General features: G+C 31.8%; 1 protein-coding gene across 7 annotated transcripts in view; it reads right to left on the bottom strand.

Moving 5' to 3' along the window:
* The window catches only part of Nfi (Nuclear factor I), a 42,516-nt gene that overhangs the window by 15,762 nt on the left and 1,692 nt on the right, over window positions 1-25,062 (bottom strand). For 6 of the 7 annotated variants that reach the window (XM_074256276.1, XM_074256275.1, XM_074256273.1 and 3 more), the window contains exons 2-4: window positions 21,994-22,149; window positions 7,620-7,811; window positions 6,963-7,146 (exon numbers count right to left, since the gene is read on the bottom strand). In XM_074256276.1, coding sequence (XP_074112377.1) covers window positions 6,963-7,146; window positions 7,620-7,811; window positions 21,994-22,149 — 532 coding nt within the window. Of the gene's footprint in view, window positions 1-6,962; window positions 7,147-7,619; window positions 7,812-21,993; window positions 22,150-23,110; window positions 23,430-25,062 lie in introns of those variants that run through there. The other variant, XM_074256271.1, reaches the window with a different exon arrangement.

Raw genomic sequence — 25,062 nt, 5'->3', positions numbered from 1 at the left:
AATAAAATTACATTAAGTGATGTAAATAATTAAGAAATGACCTTGTATCTTGTCAACTATTGACATTTTTAAAGATATAAGCTCATCCCGACATTACACTCATCAAGACCTTTTATTTGAGTACCCACATCAATTTTTCATATATTTTATAAATATCATATACATAAAATATATGAAATATATGAAAAATGCATGTGGGTACTCAAATGAAAGCTCTTGATGAGTGTAACGTCGGAATGAGCTTACATATTTGAAAACGTCAATATTTAAGACAGTACGGTGCAATTTAAAAAAATTCATTATTTAATAAAGCAAAATTTTATTTATTAAATTTAATAATAAAAAATTATTATATAAAATTTCCAACTCGTTAATGTACGAATAATAAATAGAATAATGAATATGTAAGAATATATTTTTACCAGGAAGAATACGAGCGAACCTTACGCAAATGGTTATTGCGCAACATATAACCGAAATACCGTCAAGACAAAGAAATAAAAATAAATTAAGTATGAGGTTTAATTGTGTGTTGGGCAAAAAATAAAATAAGAGCTAGTAAGTGAGAATAATATATATACGTATATACATACGTGTATGTCTAAAAGTTAGTTAAGAGAGTGAGCAGTAAAATGTACTCTAGTCGAGGGTGTAGAAGCTTTTTGCGTGTTTAGCATCCCTGACAAGCTCCGTTGATGAAAGACTCTGTGTGTTTTATGTGTGGGGGCTAATAGTTGTGGAGGTTAAATAAAAAAGACGGTTTAAACAAAAACAGTTGACCTGGACCGATCTCGATACAATAAAGAGCAAGAGAGATGATGCGTGTGCCCGCTTAGTCAGCCCATAAACACCAATAGGACATATACATGTATCTATTGGGTTTTCATCTTGATCCAAACTTTGTATCGGTTTTTCTCAGATGCTGAGGACGTAATTTTCAACGGCTATTAACTGGGACAAGCGCTTGGAGTTTTAGTCTCCGGGGATTTACGCTTTACATTTAACAGTTGCTGTTTATTAATATGTTTGATATATATTAGGGTTAATTGGTTGGGTAATTGTTGAGAAATTAGATTTTAGAAATTTATTATTTTAGTTTGTATTTGGATTGATTTTTATAGTTAAAATTTTTTTTTTTTTCTTTTTGTTGGAATTTAAATCAAAATTTGTTACAATTAAAAATTTTTGATTATAATAAAATTAATTTAATATAAAAAAATTCTGTAATTAAAATATATATAGCCGATAGATCGTGTCCTAAAACTCGTACCGACATACTAAGCTTATTTTTAATTATCCACCACATGTAACTCTTAATATCGCTGTAAATATATATAGAAAAATATTGAAAATAACTAAAGTATTGCCTATTAATTCCAAAGGGCTCGACTTTCTCCTCTCCAGCCATTAACAATAATAATAAAATCTAATATACTTTTTAATATATTTATAAACAGATATTTAAGGCACTCGAGATGATATTCATAGATAGATATATAATGACGATCGCAAATGTAAATCAACGTAAGCGAGGGACATGCTGACGAGAAAGAGCCTAGATATTTTTAGAAGAAAACGCTATATATATATATATATATATATATATATATATATATATATATATATATATATATATATATACTGACAAGCTCATGGATTCACAGATGAGCACACATGTGTACTCACACATGTCTAAACTACTTTGTATACATATTCCCGAGTTTTGAGAGACAAACTAAACTGTTTTGCGGGAATCTTGTTTTAAACATGGAGTCAATTTTAAATTTATCCTTTGGTTCTATTTCCGAATAGCACAGTACACTATTTTATATATTTTTGTTATTCATGTACCTCGGCTCGGGCATATGTACCAACTATTTTTTATCTCATATATAGTTTTATTTGAGGTTTTTGTGAGGGACTTTTTCCAGGGTTTGTGATATGAGGATGAGGGATGAGTAGGAAGTATGAATACAAAGACCCACTGCAGCTAAACTGGAAGCCAACAACAATTTTTATTTCGGAAATGTTGAATAGAGTTTGTGAAACTCGTATCATCCTGATTCCCTGTTCTCTTCAATGAATAATACTCTATGTATATATTTTGTATTATGTATATAGAATAAAATGCAGAGGACGAACTTTAAGCACAAGTGGACACTGATAAAACGATTTGGTAATATTTAATAAAGATTATTTAATTATTTTTTAATATTCGATGATTTTATTAATTTTAGATTAATATTAATTATTAATAAATAATTTTTTAAAATTAAAAATTTTAATTAATATTAATTTTTGAACGTTTGACAATTTTATAAATATTTATTAACAATTAAAAAATTATTATTAAATTGCAAATTATTAACAGTTACTAAACATTTATTAAAAGCTAATAAATTGATCTATATTAATAAGAGAATAAGAAAAATTTAGGCTGCATTCGAAAATATTCTATCTCTAGATAAATAATTAAAAAATGACCTTGTATCTCGTCTATTGACATTTTTAAAGATATAAGCTCATCCCGATGTAACACTCATCAAGACCTTTCATTTGAGTACCCACATCAATTTTTCATATATTTATATATATTATATATATATGTATATATGAAAAATATATCAAAAATGCATGTGGGTATTCAAATGAAAGCTCTTGATGAGTGTAACATGAAGATGAGCTTATTTTATTAAAAACGTTAATAGTTAAGAAAGTACAGTGCAATTTAATAAAATTTATAATTTAATAAAACAAAAATTTTATTTATTTATATTTCACAAGTCACGGCAGTTAGATTCTGACTGCAAGGTTGTCAGTAGTTGAAAAATAATTTATTAATTATTAATAATTTTTTTTTTTAGTCATAGACATATTTTACATGTTAATAAATATTTTTTTAATTATTAAGAAATGTAAAAAAATATTAATTTAAATTTAATAAATGAATAAATAATTTCTAAATTAATAGTTAATAAATTCTTCTATCACTGCGGTGATGTTAGTTGTGAAGTCACCCTAACTCGGAGCTAAATATCGCTCACTGAGTTGTTAGAGCAGATCAGAGTCATACCAGTTGCGTAAGTTAAGCGACGTCTGACGAGGATGCTAATAAGAACATAATATATATATATGTATTAGACGGATGAGGATGAGGGTGAGGAATCTAGTGGTTGTACTGGTTATGGAGACTACACCAGAGGTTGGAAAAACGTATACCAGTTTATAAACTATAGGTTTTCGCAGATAAGACTCCAACTAAGTAAACCAGAGACAGGTGCTTCCACAAATCGAGGACCTAAAACTGAATAGCTCCCCTTCGCTATTATATATAATATATATATTATATATTTCGTGTAAAACTTAATCCTCTAATAGTTAAATCTGGTGTAACGAGGCGAGGTTTAACCTAAGCTCCGAGCGCTTTGATCTTTAAATTAGATTTTTCGAGCCGATGTCAAATTTGGAGAGGCGAAAATTATTACGGCTGCGGGACACGCGAGCTCACACTGATAAAATAAAAATAATGATTAAGTGGATGGTGATGTATCGCACGCGTAGGGTGAGTACTCAATCATCCAAGCTCGGTGACAAGTCGTCTGATCAACGTCTTGGATCAACATTTTTATTTGGTTATTATGAATTTTTCGCGGAATTGTGTCGCGAGTGATTTATTAAGAGTAATTATAAGGTATGGAAGATTTGGAGAAATTTTGGATAGAGTTACTGAATTTTAAGTTTTTCCAAAAAAAAAAAAAAAATTTTAATTTAATCAAGAGAAAAATTCTTAAATTAAGAAAAATTTTTTTTAAATTAATAAAAAAATTTTCAATTTTATCATCAGAATACTTTCTCTATTTATTTAATCCTCAAAATAGTAGCTCCTATAAAATTAATTAAAAAAATTTCTTGAATAAAAATCAATATTTACGACAAAATAATTTCCGTATGATTGTTAAAAATAAAAAGTAACTCCAAAAATCTAACATCTTTAATTTTTCTATTGAATAAAATTCACCCCTTAAAATTGAAGTTAACCTTCGGTAATAGTACTCATAAAGCAATTTAACTAAATTTCGCTCACTTGTTTTCCGGAGCACTCAATCCGGGAGATCTCAGCTCGTTAATAACTTCCGAAAGTGGGTAAAGATAAAGCTTAAAAAGTAATTTGAGTCAGAAAGTGTAAAAAAGGCGATACGAGGAAGCGATCGAAAGAAAACTAAAGTGAAATAAAATAAAAGGAGAAGAAGCGAAGCTTCGAACCGGTTGATAAGTAAAAGAAACTGGTGTGACACTGAATGGACTCGGTGGTACTGGTATTGGATCCTCGGATGAGGATGAGGATGAGGATGAGGATGTGGATCAAGTGAAAAAGTTTTCCCGGGAGTTGAATGCGAACATCCAGCGACAAGCGTCACCACAAGCTTACAACGAGGGTGCAATCTTGCTCGCTTTCGGTCCTTTATCCTCTATTCCCTACTACGAACCGAACATCGGAACATCTGAGCAGATATAGACACCAAAGGGAGGACTGGGATGGAAGCGATGCGACTCATGGTAGAATTTTCGGGACAAATAAACCCGAATCGTTTGAGCAATAAAACTTTTAACCTTTTTTCACCCAAGTGTTCAATAAGAACGGAAGAGTGAAGAGTCAAGCGACCGTAAACGGGCAACCTAACCTACCCCATGCTTTGGCACTGACACTTTTTTTCCTCTTCCTCTTCCCCTACTCTTCCTCTTTTTTTACACACACTCACACATATCATCGGTCTCTCTTTCGCTCTCCCTCTTTTTAATTCACCGCTCGGTCTCCCTTTCTTATTCATTTCTTTCTTATTTTTATTGCTCAAAGAGTGTAGTAGGCCTCAGCCAATTTTTGCGTCAACCAGCTGTAAACATTGGAAATGAGGCTGCCAGCAACCGATGCCATCGGGCAACCCGTACTTATTCATTGACGCGATCCGCGTAAGCCACAGTACAGATGGACTCCTCTCAGTGAGAAGTGATTCAACAACCTCTTCATTAATGCACACTATACCGTCTAGTCTATGTGTCTAGTGTGGAAATAAAAACAAACACTTTTTTCCCAATGTCCTCTGATAAATTATCGAGTTTTGAGATTTACATAAATTTCGTTTTTTTGTGAGCGAAGCTCAAATATTTACAATTACGAAAATTATTTATTTTACAAAGAAATTTTTGGATTTTTGGAAAGTGTAAACTCCTCTTTCAATTTTTACCTAAATATAATTTAATACACTCAGAAAAATTAAATTGATTAACGAGAAAAAATTTTGAACCAAAAAAATTATTTTGGAGAATTTAATTGTTTTGATTTAAATAGAAAACTAAATTTTTTTACACCAAATAAAATTAAAAAAATTTTTTTGGGTATATAAATAATTAAATATTAAATTTATAAATAAAAATTTAGTAAAAATAATTTTTTATAAAAGAAATTATGAATTTTTCTGACTTCTATAATTTATTTCAAATTTTTTTTTTTTTGCAGTGAAATTGAACTTTTAATTCTATGAAACGTTTAAAAAAATGATTAAATATAATACTTTCAAATTTAATTTAAAAAATTCTAAATATTGTAACAAAAAATTTTTTAACTAAAAATTGACATAAAAAAAAATCAATGATTAATTTAAAGTAACATTTGTTTTGTACTATAGCGCAGCTCGAGGGCTTGTTGATGATGGTCATGGAAAGTAAAATTGGCAAGAGACACTCGGAGAAACAGAAAGGTTGATTCGAAATAGTCTTTCTTCTCTTTCCGTCTATTTAACGTTCAGTTTAGTTTAGTTTAGTTCAGATGTGCTCCTACTGCACCTATTATATATTTTATGTTAGGTGCTATACGTAACAGCATAGCATCTACAGCAATTGCTCGAGTTGGTGCTGGTACTACACTAATACCCAACAAAACTGGCTATGACTATTACTATTACTATGACTATTACTATGACTATTACTGCACTGGCATTACTTTTGAATGAACGAGTGGAGTGCAGAGTGCACAGTCGAGAGTTTTGTTGAGTTGAGTCGAGTATGAGTGAATGAGCACGAGTATGAGTATGAAGGAATGCTGGCATGCGGAGATGATGATGGGACGAACGTGAATTTTATATACTAATTCTCATCTCTGCTCATCTTATATTCGCTTTTCCCATTCATGGGATCTGCGGGGTGAAAAATCGGGAGCGATTTTTCACTTCCATCACTTGGAAGTGCCGCAGGGAAGAAATGGAACGTTTCCGTACGGAGTTTTTTTTTTTTTTTTTTTTTCGACAGAAAAAATTTGGATTTTAATCCGAAAACAAACGGAGGAATTTTTATACTAAAATAAATTTTTAATTTTCAAGTTTTAGATGCAAAATTACTAACAAATGCCTCACAGAAATTATCACAAATTAAATTTTGATAGAAACTATTTTTTTGAGAAATTTTAACGTAAGAAGTAAAAAAAAAAATAATCAAAATTATTTCATTTAATTAAATAAAATTAATTATTTTAATGTCACTGAAATTAATTTTTATATGAAAATAAATAAATTATTATAAAGAGAATTTTTTAAAAAATTGCGAGCAAAGATAAAAATTTATTTTAATTTTTAATAATTTTTAAAATAAAAAATTCACTCCCTAAATTTTCTACCGAGATATAATAAATAATAATTTACATTATTTATTATGTTATGTTAGTTATTTGTATCAGGCGAACACATTATGCGCTGGTGGGCTATTTTGTGTTCACGAGCGGAGGGTGTTTATGGCAGGTGATAGTGTCTAATGTTTAGCTGCGTGGGGTTAATATAATATTATATCGGTATTGTCCTGCTGGATCGTTTAGCTTAAGTTTCTCGTTTGTTTACGGGAAAGTAGTTGTGTTGGTAGTTATTAGAGATAGTATCTGGTGCTTATATTAGATATTGAGGTATTGAGACGCTCACCGTGACTGGTAATAAAGTTTGCGAGGTAGAGATCCAGCTCCCGGACGGAGACGTTGATGTGGTACGGGTTAACGCACAAACCCGGCTGAGCACACTCTGCTGTCTTTTCTAAACGTTCGCCGTCGGTTGACTCCAGTGGGATTGCTTTGAAGAGAATCACCATTACTAGATCCAATCGCCAGACCTAAACAAAAATTTTAAGCAAATAATAATAAATTTAAAAAATTTTTTAAATTAATATTGTAGGAAATATTATTTAATTTTCTCCTTTTAAATAAATTTTTATTGAAAAAAAAATCTGACCATAAATTTTATTGATAAATGATATCAATTCTAAGATCATATCTCCAATAAAAAAAATTATTTTTTATAAATAAATGAATTAAATATTTTATTAATAATAATATAAAAAATTTACCATTAATATTTTGTAAATTTTAATTGAATGTATTTTTTAAATATTTAAAAATTTTTTTATTATATCAAAAGAAGTTCCATAATTTTAGGTAGTATGTCTTTGATATTTTAAATTAAATATTGAGCCACGTAACCGTTTCAATAAATCGAAAAAAAAAAAAAAAAAAAAAAAAAAAAAAAAAAAAACAAAAAAATGAAATCTCGAAATAGTATAAAGTCTTGAGAAAAAAAAGTACAAACTTTGTCAGCTTGCCGAAGACAGTCAATCCGCCTCATTTTTCCTTTCTGGTCAGGATTGCTGAGCACACACATAGCTGGCCTTTTCCCGGTAATACTCAGTACAAAATCCTCTCGATACTCTTGTGTAATATCCTTCCTCAATTTCCCCAAAAGTCTTGAGGCCCATTTCTGCTTCACCTCGAGCTTTTCATTCTGAAAGCAAATAATTAAATTACACAAATTACAAAACGATAACACAACGTGTTAAATTTATACAATGCATAAGTGATTAAATAGCAACTTGAATAAAATGTTACTTTAATAAAATGCATCACGCGTACAGAGCCCCTCCCTCTCCCTCTTCCTCCGATCAGCGATCTCCAATCCCTTGCTCGCTCTTTCTACCTTATGCTGCTCTCAACTTCGGAGTCACATGCAGAATAGAAAATCTCACGAGAAACGCATCGAAAGCTAAGCTTACTTTGGAGCATTATAGAGGAATTCACATGTCGTCGATCCATCCTAGTAGTTCAGGATCGTTTTCCGTTCCCGTTTGTGGGAGCGCCTGGGAGAAATTACTAAAAAAATCTAAAAAAGTTTTAACTTACGAGGGAACAGTGAAGGAGAGTCGTACATGCCTTCATCAGGTATGCAACCCGAGTGTCTTTTCGCGATCGTAAATAAGAAATCGTGAGTGCGTCGCCGTTGATCGTACGGTTTTCACCACTTCCTTTATACATTACTCTCTTTATTTATTTATTTATTTATTTACTTTTTATCCTTATCTTTATCCTTATATCCCCATCCGAGTTCTTATACTTATTCTTAGGCTAACTTACTCTTTTAGAATTTCCTTTTATATTTTACTCAAAGAGAAATATAAATATTTACATGCTTCGGTCTTGTATTACGCATTAAATATATGTTAGCTCGCAGCTCTTACATCGGCTAAATTTATCCTTTTTTTATAAATTATAAATTTTTTAAATTTCTCACTTTAAAGAAAATTTAAAAATTTTTTTTAAGGTCTTTAAAAAATAAATTAAAAAATTAGTGTTTTTTATTTTTCTATCACTTGCCAAATATTTTATTGATAATTCAAAAATCGGATTTTTTCGAATATTGTCGTGATAACGATTGAAGATTAAATTTCCTACAAATTTGACAGCTAATAAATATTTTAGATAGTCATTTAGACTTTAATTAATGGAAAATTTTAAAGGTTAAATATTAAAAGAAAGAAAAACAATTTTTAGTCGAGAATATTGCTTTGTATTCTTTTTAATTTTCTTAAGTATTTTATTTTTAGATATTATAATTAAAAATTTCTAAAAGTTGGCCTGAAAAGTCTGAGTATATTTATAAATTATAAAAAATTTAATTAGTTATAACAAAACAAAAATTTATTCCTTAAAATATTACAGACATAAAAATTAAAATTTAGATAAAAAATATATTCTGAAGCTCATAAAATTTTATCAAAAAATGAATCTATAAATACTCCCGATTATTATTACATAAATACAGTGACCAACAAACAAAACTTAAAAAATTTCATAAATTCAAAAAGTTTTAAATAAAAAAAATTTTTTGTTAATATTTATTATAATAATACGGAAGACATATGTGACATGAGACATACATCTATTTATGTAAAATGTAATATCCTATTGCCAGAAGTGTTTTTATATTATAAAAGTATAAAGAAGACAGAAGTAAGAAGTGAGACGAAAGAAGCGAGGAAGTAGCGGCAGCGGGGTTGAGTAAATAATTTACAAGGAGACATGTAACCAATACATCTGCACACAGATTCATATTTAAATATATATATCAGTATGTTGACGACGTGTGTATTATATATAATATATAATATTAAATATTAAAGAAGGCGTGGAATATTCCCCCGGATTTCTCAATATGACCCGGGTTGGATGGAGAAACATAGGAGAACAGTTGTAAATATTGGACGTGAGAGAGACAACAAGGTGGACCAAGAGTAGAGTAGGCTTTGGTGTAGTAGAGTACAAGGTGGAGACTTGCTAGTGTACCAATAGGTGGTGCATCCACGAATGTATCTGCATGCAACCGCTTGTTCGTAATAGCAATAGCAATGGCGTTACACTGCAATACACACTTAGGACTGGCTATAACTATACGGAGGATAGAGTATGCAGCAATTGCTGGTCTGTATTCACCAGCGCACTTGTAGTCTCTAGATTGTGTGGATGTAGCCCCTTTACTTGCTCATACTTATGCCTGTCGTAGTCGTAGACACTGATTCTGAGGCTGACACTAATGCAAAACGCGCGGCAAGCAACAGCTGCCGCCAATTTATTTTGGAATATCGCAAGTGGATAAAGCTACCAAGAGTTTAGCTCCCAGAGAAAATAATATAAACCCGAGTGTGTCTTCATGTGACGACCACGCGTGTACGACATTTTGATGTCCATTACGCTGACATCCATACTACGCCTGAATATTTTACAGATTTTTTTTTTTTTTTTTTTTTTTTTATGGCTTTCTAGCGGAATAATATTTTCCTAGGAAGTAATTAAAAACTTCGGGGCTGTTTTATTTTACTTTTTGTCTTACAGAGATAAATATTTATCTCTGACGTCTATTGACGATTAATTCGCTTTGTTTATTTACTTTTCGGACATTATTCTATCGTGAATCATGAATCATGAATAAATAGTCTTTAAAGTAAATTATTTTGATAATATAATAGAGATAGATTGGATACGCGCGCAACGCGGAAGCCATTTTCATTGAAAGAGCCATCTTGTTGAGCGCGGGATGATAATTTAATAAGTTACTTTTTAATTTTGTACCGTCGGAATTATTGGTCAGAATTTTATGAAATTTCGTGGGTTAGTAGATTATGGCTAAATAAATTATCTTATTTAATTTTTAAAGATTTACAGAGAATTAATAAAAATATATTGAGGTTTTAAATATATCAAGCTTTTTAAAAAATCAGTTTTTATTTGATTTTGTAAAATGTATTGTTTAGATTTTAATTAAAAATTTTTTAAATAATAAATTAAGATTTTTGGAAATAATCTTTCTTATATTTGTTCAAAAATTAATTTTTTTTTTGTAAATTATTTCAATTTTTAATGATCTTAAAAAAAAAATATGTGATCGTTCAATAAAAATTCTAAACATTAATTTTATGGGTTAAAGTATTGTGAAGCATACAAAAAAATTGATAATAAATTTTTTAGTAACAAAAATTGAATAAAAATGAAAATTTCTCACTAGAAATCTACTTAATTAGAATGAAACCCTTCGTAAACAAAAAACTAGTATTTCTTAATTACAACTCGTTACTCTATGTAACCCATAAAATTAGCATAGCGAACAATAAAACCGGAATATTAATTTCCAGAGGCAGAGTGAGCGCACACGGGGGTTTTTTATTAATACATATCCGGGAAAGTATATATAAGTAAATATAAAAATAATTGCGCGACCTTCTGGCACCAAAGTCACATTATTGATGCTTACTCGGTTTTTATTGCACTACTAGTAGGACATTATAGTTTGTTTAATGTCACATTTCATTGTCCTAACTTCCGATGGACTTACTGACCCCACGCGAATAACAGTTATGTCTCGGTTCACGCAACTACTTAAACCTCAAACATTATGCCCTTTCCCCTTTAATAAAAAAAAGTAAATTCCGTCATAAAATAACCGCAGCCCCTTTCTCTTCTCCGTTCCATACCACCCCTCTTATTCTTAATACTTTATCTCTCTAAAAAGCTCTTTGCGAAATATTGTTTCCCAACGCGCGCGTTAAAAAACCTTCTTATTATTTTTATTTTTATTTTTATTTTTGTTTTGTTTCTTCTTTATAAACTTTAAACATAACAACAAAGTGTGAGTCTATTTTAACTTGTGGACAAAATAAAGCCCCTTTACGTCACTTTTCCGACTATACCTACATACAATAACTACTTCGTACGACAGCGGACATATTTCTCCCCCTTATTATCTCTGTCGGTGGATTTATCCTTCGGCAAAACCCTCAACTGAAAACTTATTTCTCCAAACTTTTATATACTTTATTCTATTTCGTGAAATAATTTCTTTTCAGCTAAAAAATTCAAGCATATGTAATGGAGAATTTATTGTGATTGAAGAGAAAAAATTCAACCTTAAATTAGAATTGTAAAATTTATAATGGAAAAATTTTACATTGATCAATTTCTTTTTTTTTTTGTGGAAATATTTTAAAAAAAAAAAATAAATTTAATGGTTGAGAAATATTTCTATCGTTCAAAAATTAAAGTTTATTTAAATTAACTTTAAAAATGGTTTTTTTTTTAATTTTTTATCTCAATATAAATAATTTAGGTGCTTTAAAAATAAATTTTAAAATAATAAAAATCCGATTTAAAATAAAAATATGCTCATCTCAAAATTTTGCTTATTTTCTTAATTATATCAATTGATATATTGTCATCTAATTACATTAAATGATTAAATAAAAAAATTTTATCGAGCTTGAAATTTTAATCTATTTATAATTACTCCAAAAAATTATTATAATAAATTAACTATCGCTGAAAATTATATAAAACTTTGCAAAGGCATCAATTTATATCAATTATTCTAAATTCAACTTAAAAAAAAATAATTTTTTTAGTTAAGGCGGAGACAAAATTTTTTTTTTGAGGACTTGAATGAACAATTAAAATTTTTATCATTAAAAAAATTAATCTAATTACTAATAAAAATTTTTTCTTCTAAAAAATATAATTTAATAATGTTCTTTTCTTAAAAAAAATCATAATAGTGATTAATAAAAAAAAATTAATGCTTAAATTAAAAAAAAAAAAATTTATTAAATCTTTAGCTTAAATAAATCGTTGAAGTGAACTAACTATCAGTACCTAAATATCTCCTATCTTCTATCTAAAGAACAAAACTGAGCACGTGGTGGTTAAGGTGCCTTGTAAACGGTCTTACTCTGGCTCTTTATTTAGGAGTAGAGACATCATCAGTAATTCCAAAAGTGCTGTTTTTAAGCAGCGTATCGCGGTATAGTAGCCTTAACCAGAGGTAAGGTCTATGTCTGCAAGTTTAAGTGTGGCTTCTACCTTGTATTGGTTGTTATGAGTTTAGTTTAGTTGTATCGCGATAGATACGCTGAAAGCCAAAAGACGGAGGCACGCTTACTACCCGTGCCATGAACTCACGCCAATCTCAACGGCTGAGAGTATTACGGTACTTATCTGCCACTAAGTCTCAGACTTAAACACGTTTGTTTGTTTGTTTTTTTTTTTATTTGTTTCCTTTTTTGCTCGACTTTTTGCTGACACTTTACAGGTAGATTTTAGGGTGGATTTATGTGTCACTTTAATTGCTCGTTTTTTTGGGGAAGATAAAGGTTTGTACTACTTGTTACGATAAAGGTGTTGAGGATATTATATTTTACGTGAAAAACTTTATGGAGAGAAATTTCTAATAAAAATTCACATCAAAACACATTAATATTTACATTATTTTCATTTTCATGGACTGAGTAATATACAGCAAAGTATATTTACACAACTTTTATCGCGCATAGTAAAATCTACTTGACATTTCTTTCTTTATCTAGATTTAATTTCTTAGTCCGAAGTATTTTATGTTTAAATAGGAAAAAAAAATTTTTTATTTAAAAATAATTGAACTTTCCTCAATTTGAAACTTTTGAATATTTAATGCCAAGAAAATTATTTTCTTCAATCTAGAAATTCCTCGTTTTGCTCGAAATTTTCTCTATAATAAGGAGAATTGTTTTCGAGCCAAGATATTTTTTTTTTTTTTTTATGTTATTTCTCTGCTAAACAGAGTTTTGTTCGAGTATTAGTAGAAAGAATCAAAAATATAATCAAAATGATGAAAAATCACCTTCTAAAAAAAAAGGAGTTAGACCGTCGATATATAATAATTTACCTAACTTTGATTGCACACAATAAAATCAACCGAAATTTCTTGGAGTCTTCAACTAAATTAGATAACTAAATTTTCCTTATATAATTTATAATTTAAGTAAAATTCTCTCTAACCCGAAGGTCTTTGGGATTTGCCCTCTTTCCAGTTCATCTCCTGACTACTCTACCGTCCGACGAGTTTTCATAACCTCCTCCCCCACCCGGCGTTTCTTCTTCTTCAATTGACAATGGCCATCCTACTGGAAATTTCTCGATGAATAGCGACCGTTACTTTTCCTCTGCAGCCGTTCTTTATCTTCCACCGAGACATCTCCAGGGTCTGTTAGCTGGTAAGGAGCGAGGGGGTTGGATATGTCTTTGCAACATCCGGAATTTACCTCCACCTCCTCTTCGTTTTCATTCTTCAGGCTTCTGCTCTCTTACTCCCTTAGTGGGTACACAGTAGTAAAATGAATTTTAGGCGGGTTAAAAGCTGGAATGCTCGGAGAAAGCTTAAGACGGAATACGGAATCCAAAGTACGGAACTCCAAAGCATACGTTTCTCTTCTCTCCAGGTTATAATCCATAAGAGGCAGCAACTTTTGCACAACATTTGCTCTTTCCGCTGATACTCGCTCTTTTACATTTTTTTTTTTTTTTTTATTTTGTACATATAACATGTACATTCATTGCGGGGCATACAATGCACGGAGTCGTGTAATGTGGACGTTTATGTACATGTATATATTTGCTAGGTATGTACAAGGATAAATATATGGATATGTACAACAAATATAGAGGATAGGGCTAATGTGTGTGTGGTATGCGCCTATCGATTTGGTTTTTCGGGCGCAGGCCTCGTTTCTATGCCACTCAAACCCCGTAACGTCCTTTAACCCGGAATTACTTCCTAATTGCTTATCCGCGGTAATATCATCGAGAAATGTGTGGAATAACTGTCATAATATTTATTTTTATTCCTTTTTACTAATACTTCAACAAAACTTTGTTTAGCAGAGAAATAACATAAAAAAAAAAAAAAATATCTTGGCTCGAAAACAATTCTCCTTATTATAGAGAAAATTTCGAGCAAAACGAGGAATTTCTAGATTAAAGAAAATTATTTTCTTGGTATTAAATATATATTCAAAAATTTCAAATTGAGAAAAGTTCAATTATTTTTAAAGACCATAATCTTAATTCAACCCCTTTTTTTCAGTGTAAATCAGCACAGTCTTTCTCGAGTGGTGGGGACAAAGCTTGAGCTCGAAACGGAGTATAACCAGACTAAGAAGCAAGCTGGGTAGACCAAAAAGAGGACTAAAAGAGTGGAGAGCATAAGAGGCGGAGGAATCGACTTGGGAATATATTTATTAATTTGGCTCGGATCCCGAGTGTATGGCCGGTGGCCCCTTACGTTACTACGTTATGACGCGAACAAAGCGACTCCGCGATTTCTTTATAGGCAATTCCGAGGTCTGCATAGACCGTTGTAAATATTGTGGGCTCGTGAAAAGGGTGGAAGGAGTTCCGGTTACAAGAGAAGAACCTCTTCTCTCTTTTTTCAGATACTCTTTTCTACGCCCTTAGTCGCTATTCTCATTGGAAATGGTCCTCCTCCACTCTTTACTCTTCCTCATTCCTCGTTACAGTCACAGTCATACTTATTGTATATATTTACCTAGCTTTTTTTTTTTTTTTTTTTTTTTTTAAGAGGAGGCCCGGGGCAATTGTTTGGTAAAAATTACTACTACGAGCTTTGAAGCGACATTTTTAGCTTTATAAGGTCCTACGGAAAAATGAGGGTAAGTATGTGCTTTACCCTTTCCTTTGCCTTTATATATATATATATATATATATATATATATATATATATATATATATATATATATATATATATATATATATATATATATATATAAATTTAAATATAGAAGCACAGTTAGGACTCTAAAGTACATCCTTATGGCTAGACTATTCTACAACAGTAAATTGCCTCGTGATTTTATTTCAGGGGTTATTTTTTATTTGATATTTTTTTTTAACCCCTAACAGGTCTATGCGCTCGTCCTATTTCTCTCTACGGGCTTTTATGCGTGTAAAGTACACAATAAAGTTTATAAACTGGAATAATTTGGACGAGCAGACAGATGGATGTGAATATAAAGGAAAGGAAAATAAAAAGAGTAAAAACGGGAATGGTTACGGCTGAAAGATGAAAGATGGAAGATGGAAGATGGAAAAAGGGGTAGAAGTTAGAAGAGCCGGATTGAACGGGGGCCTAAGGAGGGGGGGGGTGTTGCTGCATGGAGAAGAAAAGCTATAAAATAAAATAAATGTTTGAGGAGATAGTTTGTTGGGTCTCGCTTCCACTCTTGGACAAAACGTCGCGGATTATCGATTTGTAATGCGGCCGTTAGTGTGATGTAGGACAGAGAAATTCCAATCTGCATAAATTTGGCGCGACGAGTAGCATGGAGGGCGAGCCGATATATATCTGGTGAAAGGACGGGCTGGGAAAAAAATAGAATAGAATAGAATGGCAGGATAGAGTCAGAAATAAAAAATAAAAAATAAAAAATAAAAAATAAAAAATAAAAAATAAAAAATAAAATAAAATAAAAGGCGAGCAATCGAGCTCGGTCGCGCGTTTTGCCCCGCGGAAACATGAGCGAGGGCGACAATGTTTTTAAATCGGTGCAATCCGCGATCCCTCTTCCTTCCGAGCGACACCAGAGTACACCCGCTCCATGACCCGGTGCAGGGGTTGCTCGAAACTGGTACTCGGTACTCGCTCGTTCGGAACGACGCGTTTCATGCTGCCACGTAGTCGCGTCGCATTGTCGTTTTTAGCGCTCACCCCCGACCCTCGCCTCCTTATCATCTTCTATTCGGACGAGCTGCTCTCTCTCTTTCTTTATATTACTCCGTGTCTTTATTTAAAGTTGTCTATTTTTTATTTTTTGCCACTTACGGCCAACCTCCCAGCCAGATAGACTCGCTGCTCTCTCCTCTGTGCTCTATGCTCCTCGGTACTCGATTTATAATATATAGAGGAATCGACAACTATCTACTGCCGGATCAAGTGCTTCCGGTGGACGTATATTCCGAGCGACAAATTTTTTACCAACGAATAATTCGCGAGTCACTCAGCCCAACCGACTAAGGGAAATCCGGGGACGGTCCCAACGATCGGCTCCAAGAATTGATTGATTTTAGTTTTTTTTTTAGTTTTGATGCACTGATAGAAGGATTTATTGACTGTTAATAATTTAATTTTGTTTAATAATTGAATCCAAAAATAGATTTATGTTTAACAAAAAAAAAATGAGTTAATTAGAAATATTTGAAAATTTTTAATTAAAAAAATTTGGAAAATTTTTTTATTTAAATTAATGACAAAATAAAATGGAAAGAAATTTTTTATGGCTTAGAAGGCCGTAAAAAAGGATTTTTTCTGAAGAGGCTTTTTTATTTATTAATGTGAAAATTTAAAGATTTTTTTTAAGAATTTTAATTGTGCATAAAAAATTTTAAAGAATGCGTTGAATAAATTCTTTTGTAATTTTTTTACAACTATAAAAAATTTTTAATATAAAAATTCCTTGCTTGAAAAAGTTTTATATAAAAATAAATAAAAATAAGTAAAGTAAAAAAAAAGTTTCTTTAATTAATTTTATCGTTAAATACTTTTCTCCTATTTTTTCTTTTAATTTGATTGCTCGGTAAGCTCTATACGGTTATTAGTCCATGAGTAATGGGTTATCAAAGTCAAAAGTTTAATTTTCTACTTTGACAGCCGATAAGTTGGCGAGAAATCACGCAGAGAGCTCAATCACCGGCAAAATTAAAGGAAAAAAACTGACTTTCCCGTATTAGAACTGAAATAAATTTATTTTTCTTTTTAAGCTTAATAAATTGAACTACTTTTTACTTTTAAGTATTAGTTATCGATGAAATATTAAAAAATATCAAAGTGGTTGCTATTATTTTAAATTTATTTAAAATTCTTAGGATTCTTAGTCCACTTGTTATTCTACACCGTTGCCAATAATTTAATTTATTCATAAACTCAGTTATCGAATTACAATCTAAATTGATTTTTTTAATCAAATAAACCTGAACAAATGTTAGAATTATTTAAATTAGATTCTCTATTCTGAACATATAGTTATTAATATTTCTGTTATAAATATTTTTCCTTATTTTTTGACAAAAATTAATCCTTAAACTCTTTTTTTTTCAAGACACTTTTATAAAATTATTCAATAAATATTTATTTAAAAATTTGACAGCCAAAAAAATAAATTTTATTAATTTTTAACAGATCTGCAATTTATTATTCAATCAAGCAAAAAATGTATCTCATTTAAAATTTATTAAAAAATTTTTCCTAATTTTAAAATCGACAATAATTCAATTTTAAACTCTTTAATTTAAATATTAATCTTCTAAACCATAACTCGAGCCGAGAAACCCCCGAAATAAATACCCGATTATTTTCCAGCAAAGTTCCTTACAAAAGAAAATTCTCTAGAGAAACCCTTGGATCCCGATAAGAGTATTTTTCGTTTTATAGACTCGCTGGGAAGTAAATCAAATGAATAATTGACAGGTGGGAAAAATAATGTCCTTTATCTCTTTATTGTTCACACCTGGCTCGTTTCTGCTGGGTCGTCGGCCGTCACTCGGTACAGAGAGTACGAGCGATATCTCGGGCGAGTGGGCTCGTTAGATGAATGGGGCCGCTAGGTGGTACATACACTCCCGCTGCTGTCCCTGCTGCAGCCGACCCGCCGTATAAATTTATATAGTTATAGTGAGATACATAGATACATAGTCCTAACTGAAGTCATACACACATAGCCATCCAGAGCTACCCACATATATACATATATATCCATCGATAGGACTATGTATAGAGTAGCAAGTACGGCTGCCCGCTGGCCATCTAGGAACGGGGTACGGAAAAGCGGTACCGCACCGCGGAAAGCAGAAGCAGAAGCAGAGTCTCGAGTAGAGTAAGCCGACAGGGGCCGGGGGGCCGAGCACGAGTACGAGGACGAGGACGGGCTGTGCTGTGCAGGAAAGGGTTGCTAGTTTGCATAAATTTAGGAAATACAGGGTGGAAAATCGATATCCGCATAGAGATTATAGATGGTGGTTGGTAGGCGCCGCGTAGCCGCAGCCTCCGTCGCGACGGCGTATGCGCTATCCTTGTGTGTTATAGTCTGTATGTGTCTACGTCTGTGTCTGTCTCCTCCACCAGGCGCTTCCTCATCCTCATCCTCGTCCTCATCCTCATCCTCTGGCTCATTTTACTCGTCCTCTGGTGCCTTTCCGCCCTCCCAGCACTGCCCTGTAGTCTCCCGTGTATTCGCGGACTCGCGGACGTGTTCGTATATAAATATGTGTGTGGAGAAGAGGACCAGGACTGCTCGGATATAAATATACGTGTGTAGGGTCCCACTCTCTCTCTCTCTCTCTCTCTCTCTCTCTCTCTCTCTCTCTCGATCCCGAGACCTTTTGGTTTGTTTGGAGCGAGCCTTTACTTTTTTTAAAGTAATTCTTTTCGGGGAGACGTTTCTTCAGCAGAGTCTCTTGCTCCCTCCGTCGACTGGCCAACCAGTACACTCGGAATTTAAGTAGTCTGTCCCGCGATTCGCAATCCCGTCACGCCAACCCTCCGAGGGCCCTTTCCACTTGTCTCCTTTTAACCTTTTTTGTTTTCTCTATTTTTTTACACCCCGATCCCGGGGTGAAATACTCGCGACGAGGGAGTCGGGTCGATGTAACGTCCACCCGAATCCGCAGTTATGTCTTCAGTTTTTACTCGCCTCCAATCACCGGCTGGTTTGCTTTTAAATACACCAAGGGTGAGGACTTTTTCACGCGACTGCTTTTGATGATGTTATTTTTGTGATGGATTAATGTTTGGCTTTTTTGGATAGAATAAATAATATACAGAAGAAATTTAACAATTATTATTATTAATTTTAGAAATTAATAAGAAATAATTACAATTTGAAGAGTTAAAAATTATTTAAGGAAAATTTTTAAATAAAGGATGGTAATATTTATAATTTAAAATAATTTAAAAACTCTCCAACTAAAAAATTACATTTAAAAAATAAATATACACTCCTAAATTTTTCCATGTCGTATAAAAATTACCAACTAAAGATGACAATCGTGAAAAAATGTCGAGCGTGTAATGAAAAACTATTGTGGCTTTTTATTTATCATTCTCATTCCAACTCCTCATTTTTATTTAAATCTTTCCTCCTTTTCCTTCTATTTCTATAGTGTAGGTATTTTAAATGGAGAATTGTCGGACATGAATTGATTCGAACAAATGTCCAGCCGAAGGTTTCTTTCATACATTTTTTCATTTTTATATTAAAATTTTTTTTTTTTTTTAACTTTTTTTTACTCGAGTTTTGGGAGTCTCTATAGGGGGCTGTTTTGCGGAGGAATAAAATGTAAAAAATCTAAAACAAGGCGAGCACTAGACAACGCGGTACTGCTAGGCAGGAACAACAAATATCTGGCCCTAGCCATTTACCAAATACCACCATCGTGGGATTAAAATATCGATCGAGAGCCGGCATATCGCTGAGTGTAGTGTGAATAGACCAGAGAAATTCGTAGATATTTCACCGCGAGTGAGATACCACCAGATAGTGCATGGATAAAAAAAATTATATATGAGGGAAATGAGCCCTCAAGCATATAGAGATAATAAAAGAAGAGAAAAATAATGTAAAAAATAATAATAATAATAAAAATAATAATGATGAACACATACGTATAATAACGAGGAAAAAATTATCCTCGAGGCGCAATTATTTTCTTTTAATGTGCCGAGTATATATAAAATATGTTTATGACGGTGAATTCACGAGGCGAAAGACGCGATAAAAAATAAAGCAAATACCGGACGGGCAGCCGGTAGGTTTGCTATATATATTTAAAGGTAAAAAAGATAAAAAGTAAAAAAAAAAGGTGCCGAGGAAAAAATGTGAGCTTTAAAAAAAGCACGAAAAGTAAGAGTAAGAGTGCGTGAATTGAGATGAGAGCTACTGACCGAGCGATAGAACGTCACGAGGTCGTTTAGCGCCAGAAATAGTTTTTGAATCTTCTTATTCTTTTTAACTTTTCATTTTCTCTTTTTCATGATACAACGCTCTTTCTCAAGCTTTTAAATTTACTATCTCGGTTGCTCTATCACGCACATTTCATTCTTTTGGTTTGGTTTACGCTACCTTTACTTTATTTTATTTATTTTTTTTTTTTCAGCTTTTTATTTTTTCATTTTCCTCGGCTTTTCGTCTCTGCTCGTCGGCACTCTTCACTCTCGACTCGCAACACTACTAACTCCATCAATGCGCATTTCGAGAGAGCCAGCGGTGCATTTTTTATTTACCCTTATACTCCATAACACTAACTGACGTACGTGGGTTCAGTTGTAGGTCTGTTTTATATGATACGGCCGGAAAGTTTTGTACAAGTTTTAATCCGGATATGGAGAATTGATTTTTTAATTTTTCGTGGAAAGAAAATTTTTAAAATTATTGATACATTTTTTTAAACAAATTATTTTAATCCATAAAAATAATTTTCAAGTTTAATCAAATTTATTTTATTTACGGAAAAAAATTTTCGCTAAATTTTAATTGAATTATTTTAATTACAGATAAAATAATATTTTTTTTTTTAAGAAATTTAATTTCAATTTATATAATTTTTTTTTATTTTGAAATTTATTAAAAAATTCTATAAAGAATTTTGAATTAAAATTCTTTATTTTATTTCAAAATTTTTTTAAATATATTTTAGTAATTTTTACTTAAAAAAAACTTAAATTAAATTTAGAAATTATGAAAAAAAAAATTTTTTTTTATCAAAATTAAATATAAAATTGTCTAACTAATTTTAAAGACTTTAAATTTAGAAAAATTGGCTATAAAAAAATAGCAAGAATTTTTTTAATTACTGTCAAGAATTTTTCATAATTAATAAAAATTATTCTCCATAAAAAAAATAATTCAATTTTTTTTTATTTTATATAAATGCAGCCTAATGTATGTTTAACAAAAATTTTCCGTCTTTAAGTATCCTCCGAAGATAATCTAATAAAACTTTATAAATAAAAAGAAAAAATTGAATTCTGACGTTTATCTGAAGCTCTTACGACCGATTACCATTTTCCAAGGTTAGTCGCTCGGAGTTGACCAATAGGTCGGTCGAAAATAAATCAACCAAGGTGAAGAAACACTTGGTCAAAAATAACCATAAAAATAATAATATTAATAAACACTGCCTTATAACTCATAACTTACAACGATAATTTGAATCTAATTATTTCCGATACAAATATTTAACTAGCATTTAAATTTTCAGCCCGACTGTTTAAAGTCTGACCCAATTAATAAATAAACAAACAAATAAAAAAATAAATAACTCACTTGAAGTTCTTCTTTGCACTGACGCTCCTCTTCAAGACTCATTCGTTTCTCGTGTTTCTTGTAGTAACGTCTTTTGGCTGCTTGTAGATTGAACCACGTGTACGAGAATGATTTCACGAATGGTAAGAGGGCCTCAATGAACGGATGGAATTCATCCTGAAACATTTTTGTAAATAATAGGATCATTAATAATTATTTTTATTAATCTTCAAATTTTTAATTAACTTATAAAATAGACGGAACAAAATTAAAAAATTAAAAATCTATCAAACATGTCAAGTTACAATGCTTGTCAGTAGTTGCGGTCTTAGTTGGTCAGACACTGGACAATACCTTGTAGGGAAAGACGACGAGGTCAGACGTGTCAGTGGTTTGGTTACTGTGGTTACACTCGCTAATTATTAAACTGACTTAATTAACTAATTTCTGATTCGCGGTTTTAATCAGTGTTGATATATTTAATTTTAAGAAAATTTTTCAATTAATATTTTTAATTATTAATTTTTTTCTTATTAAGAAAATTACGAAACAAATTTATTATTTTTAATTGACAATTAAATTATAGAAATTTTTAAATAATTAATATTGTAAAATTTTTTTATGAGTTTAAATAATTTATTAAAATTATGTTAATAATTTTTTTGGCCATATCTGGGTAAAAAATTAAGATTTTTTGATTCTGCTGGTTTTTACGGTGCGGAAAAAATTTTGGCTCTTATGTTTTTGGATAAAATTTCTATTTTACCTTTTTTTGATGTTTTTGATATATATATATATATATATATATATATATATATATATATATATATATATATATATATATATATATATATATATATATATATTTTAAGTATTGAAAATAATAATAATAATAATTTTGCAAAATAAAAAAAATTTCGTCATCAAAAAAAAATTTTTTTTATTAATTAAAATAAAGTGTCTTAATTTAAAAAAATAGCCAAAAGTTTTTCATTTTATCAGTTGCAAACCATAACAATAAAAACTGACTTTGGTGGTTATTATTAATCATATTCATCCATCATAAAACTTGGGCGATAAAATTATAAAAAAACCAGAATATAAAATAATAATAATAAAAAAAAAAAAAAAAACAAACCATCGAGTATTCGCAAGGACTTGGGCCGCTGTGGCACACAACCGAGCGTCTGTTTCTCTGTTCGTCTGGTTGTCAGAAACACGGATTCCCGAAATAACCGTAACGCAGGTCACACCGGTACTCCTCCACCTCCTGGACGCAGGTTGATCGTGGCCTCATCTGCTCTGCGTTCCCGCCTTTTATTAAATTTTTAAATTTTTAAAAAAATCTACACTAAAAATATTTTCCGTAAATATAATCACGTCTCACTGTCTTAAATAAAATAATTTAAAATAAAATCACTGACACACACAAACATTAAAAATCTCCACTCTATTACTGCCACTGTCCCGATAACTGTCACTCACTTAAAAAAAAAAAAAAAAAAAAAAAAAAAAAAACCATCGAAAAATATTTCTATTTCTTCTTATTTTATTTTTATATTTTTATTTCTTCCTATAAGAAACGGAAGCAACGTTAAAAAAGGTTACAACTATTGAAATAAAAGTTAAAAGAGCGATAAGAAAATATGACGAAGGACTTTGGGGTAAAACGCGAACCACCGGGGGGTAGTACGTTGGTATGGTCCGTCGGCGAGATGACTAAAACACGACAGAGAAGATTCATGAGGACGTCCACCAAACTGGAGCGAGATAAAGACACTCTCTATATATAAATATATAAAAATAAGGACAGTGAGAAGGAGAAACTGCTTCTATCTTATATTACAGAGTATGTGTATTCCGCACTACAGTACTTGAGCCACTGGTAAGCCAGATAAGAGTAACGGCGTTTAGTTGTGTCGGGAAAATGAAAGAAGACGAAGAGGAGCGAGAATAATAATAAGGCTGAGACTGAGAAGAAGAACAAGAAGAAGAAGAAGAAAGAGAAGAAGAATAAGAATAAGAAGATATAGCTTAGAGCGAGTGGCAGCAGAGAGCTGTAGACGACGTCGCTCGTCGCGGCGACACTGAGACGCCGGTGGACGCGCGGTTTGCCGTCCGGACGATCTTCGTCGGGCGAGAGAGACCGCGCACACACCGAGAATTACGGAAAGCGAGACGGGAACTCGCGGCCAGGTACGGCACCCCCAAATACGCGGTTTATTAATAGTACATGTCCTAGCTTGCTAGATTTGCCCTCGAACCATCTTACTCGACGACGACCACGATCACGACGACATACAACCTCCCCACTACTCGTTACTTAGACTAACACTGATGCAAGACTAACGCTGTGCTCTGTTGAGAATAACTTTTTAGAATAAGTGGGATAAAGTATTAAAAGAGCGGAAGAAAAAGATCATTTTTATTCCGATTGGAATACAATAAGAACAAAAAGAAGATTTGCTTTATTTTACTTATAACAGACTTTCTTCCGGTTCTAATTCTCATTCGCGCTCATTCCAGTCACGTGGTCAAGGGTTACGAGAGTGTGAGTGTGTGGAAAAGCATGAGGCGAAGGGAAGGGTTGAAAAAAGATATTTCTCTGCCGAAGCGTCAGACCGTAGCATTGCTACGTGGCCAAAGAGGAGGAGATGAAGATCAAGAAGAAGAAGAAGAAGATGAAGAAGAAGAAGAAGAAGAAGAAGAAGAAGAAGGAAGAGGAGGAAACGGCGACCACGCGGCTGCTGCCGACTACGATCGATAGCCAAACTCCTCTCCGTCTGGGACATACACCGCATAGACACTTTCCCAGAAAGAGATAAACAATCGGCCTGTAATTGCGAGGGTTATTTAAGGCTTTCAAGTTATGATTAGACTTGTATGCGCTTCGAGGACAGTTAATGTTTACGGGTTATTATGCAAACATATATGCTGCTATTACTCGCAGAACCCTAATCACCCAATGAGCCGGCTTCTTCTACCCTCGCAACACCTCATTAACCTCTAGACTTTTCGACACCTCTTTCCTACCGACTTTGCTAAATACCCTTTATTTGAGGATTATTTCTTTGGTCGTGCGGTTCGAGT

This window comes from Cotesia typhae, unplaced genomic scaffold (assembly GCF_013202065.1).
Source record: "Cotesia typhae breed Kobodo isofemale line unplaced genomic scaffold, CoteBio_Ctyphae scaffold_152, whole genome shotgun sequence".
Taxonomy (NCBI): Eukaryota; Metazoa; Arthropoda; class Insecta; order Hymenoptera; family Braconidae; genus Cotesia; species Cotesia typhae.
This window is presented reverse-complemented; position numbering and strand designations above follow the sequence as displayed.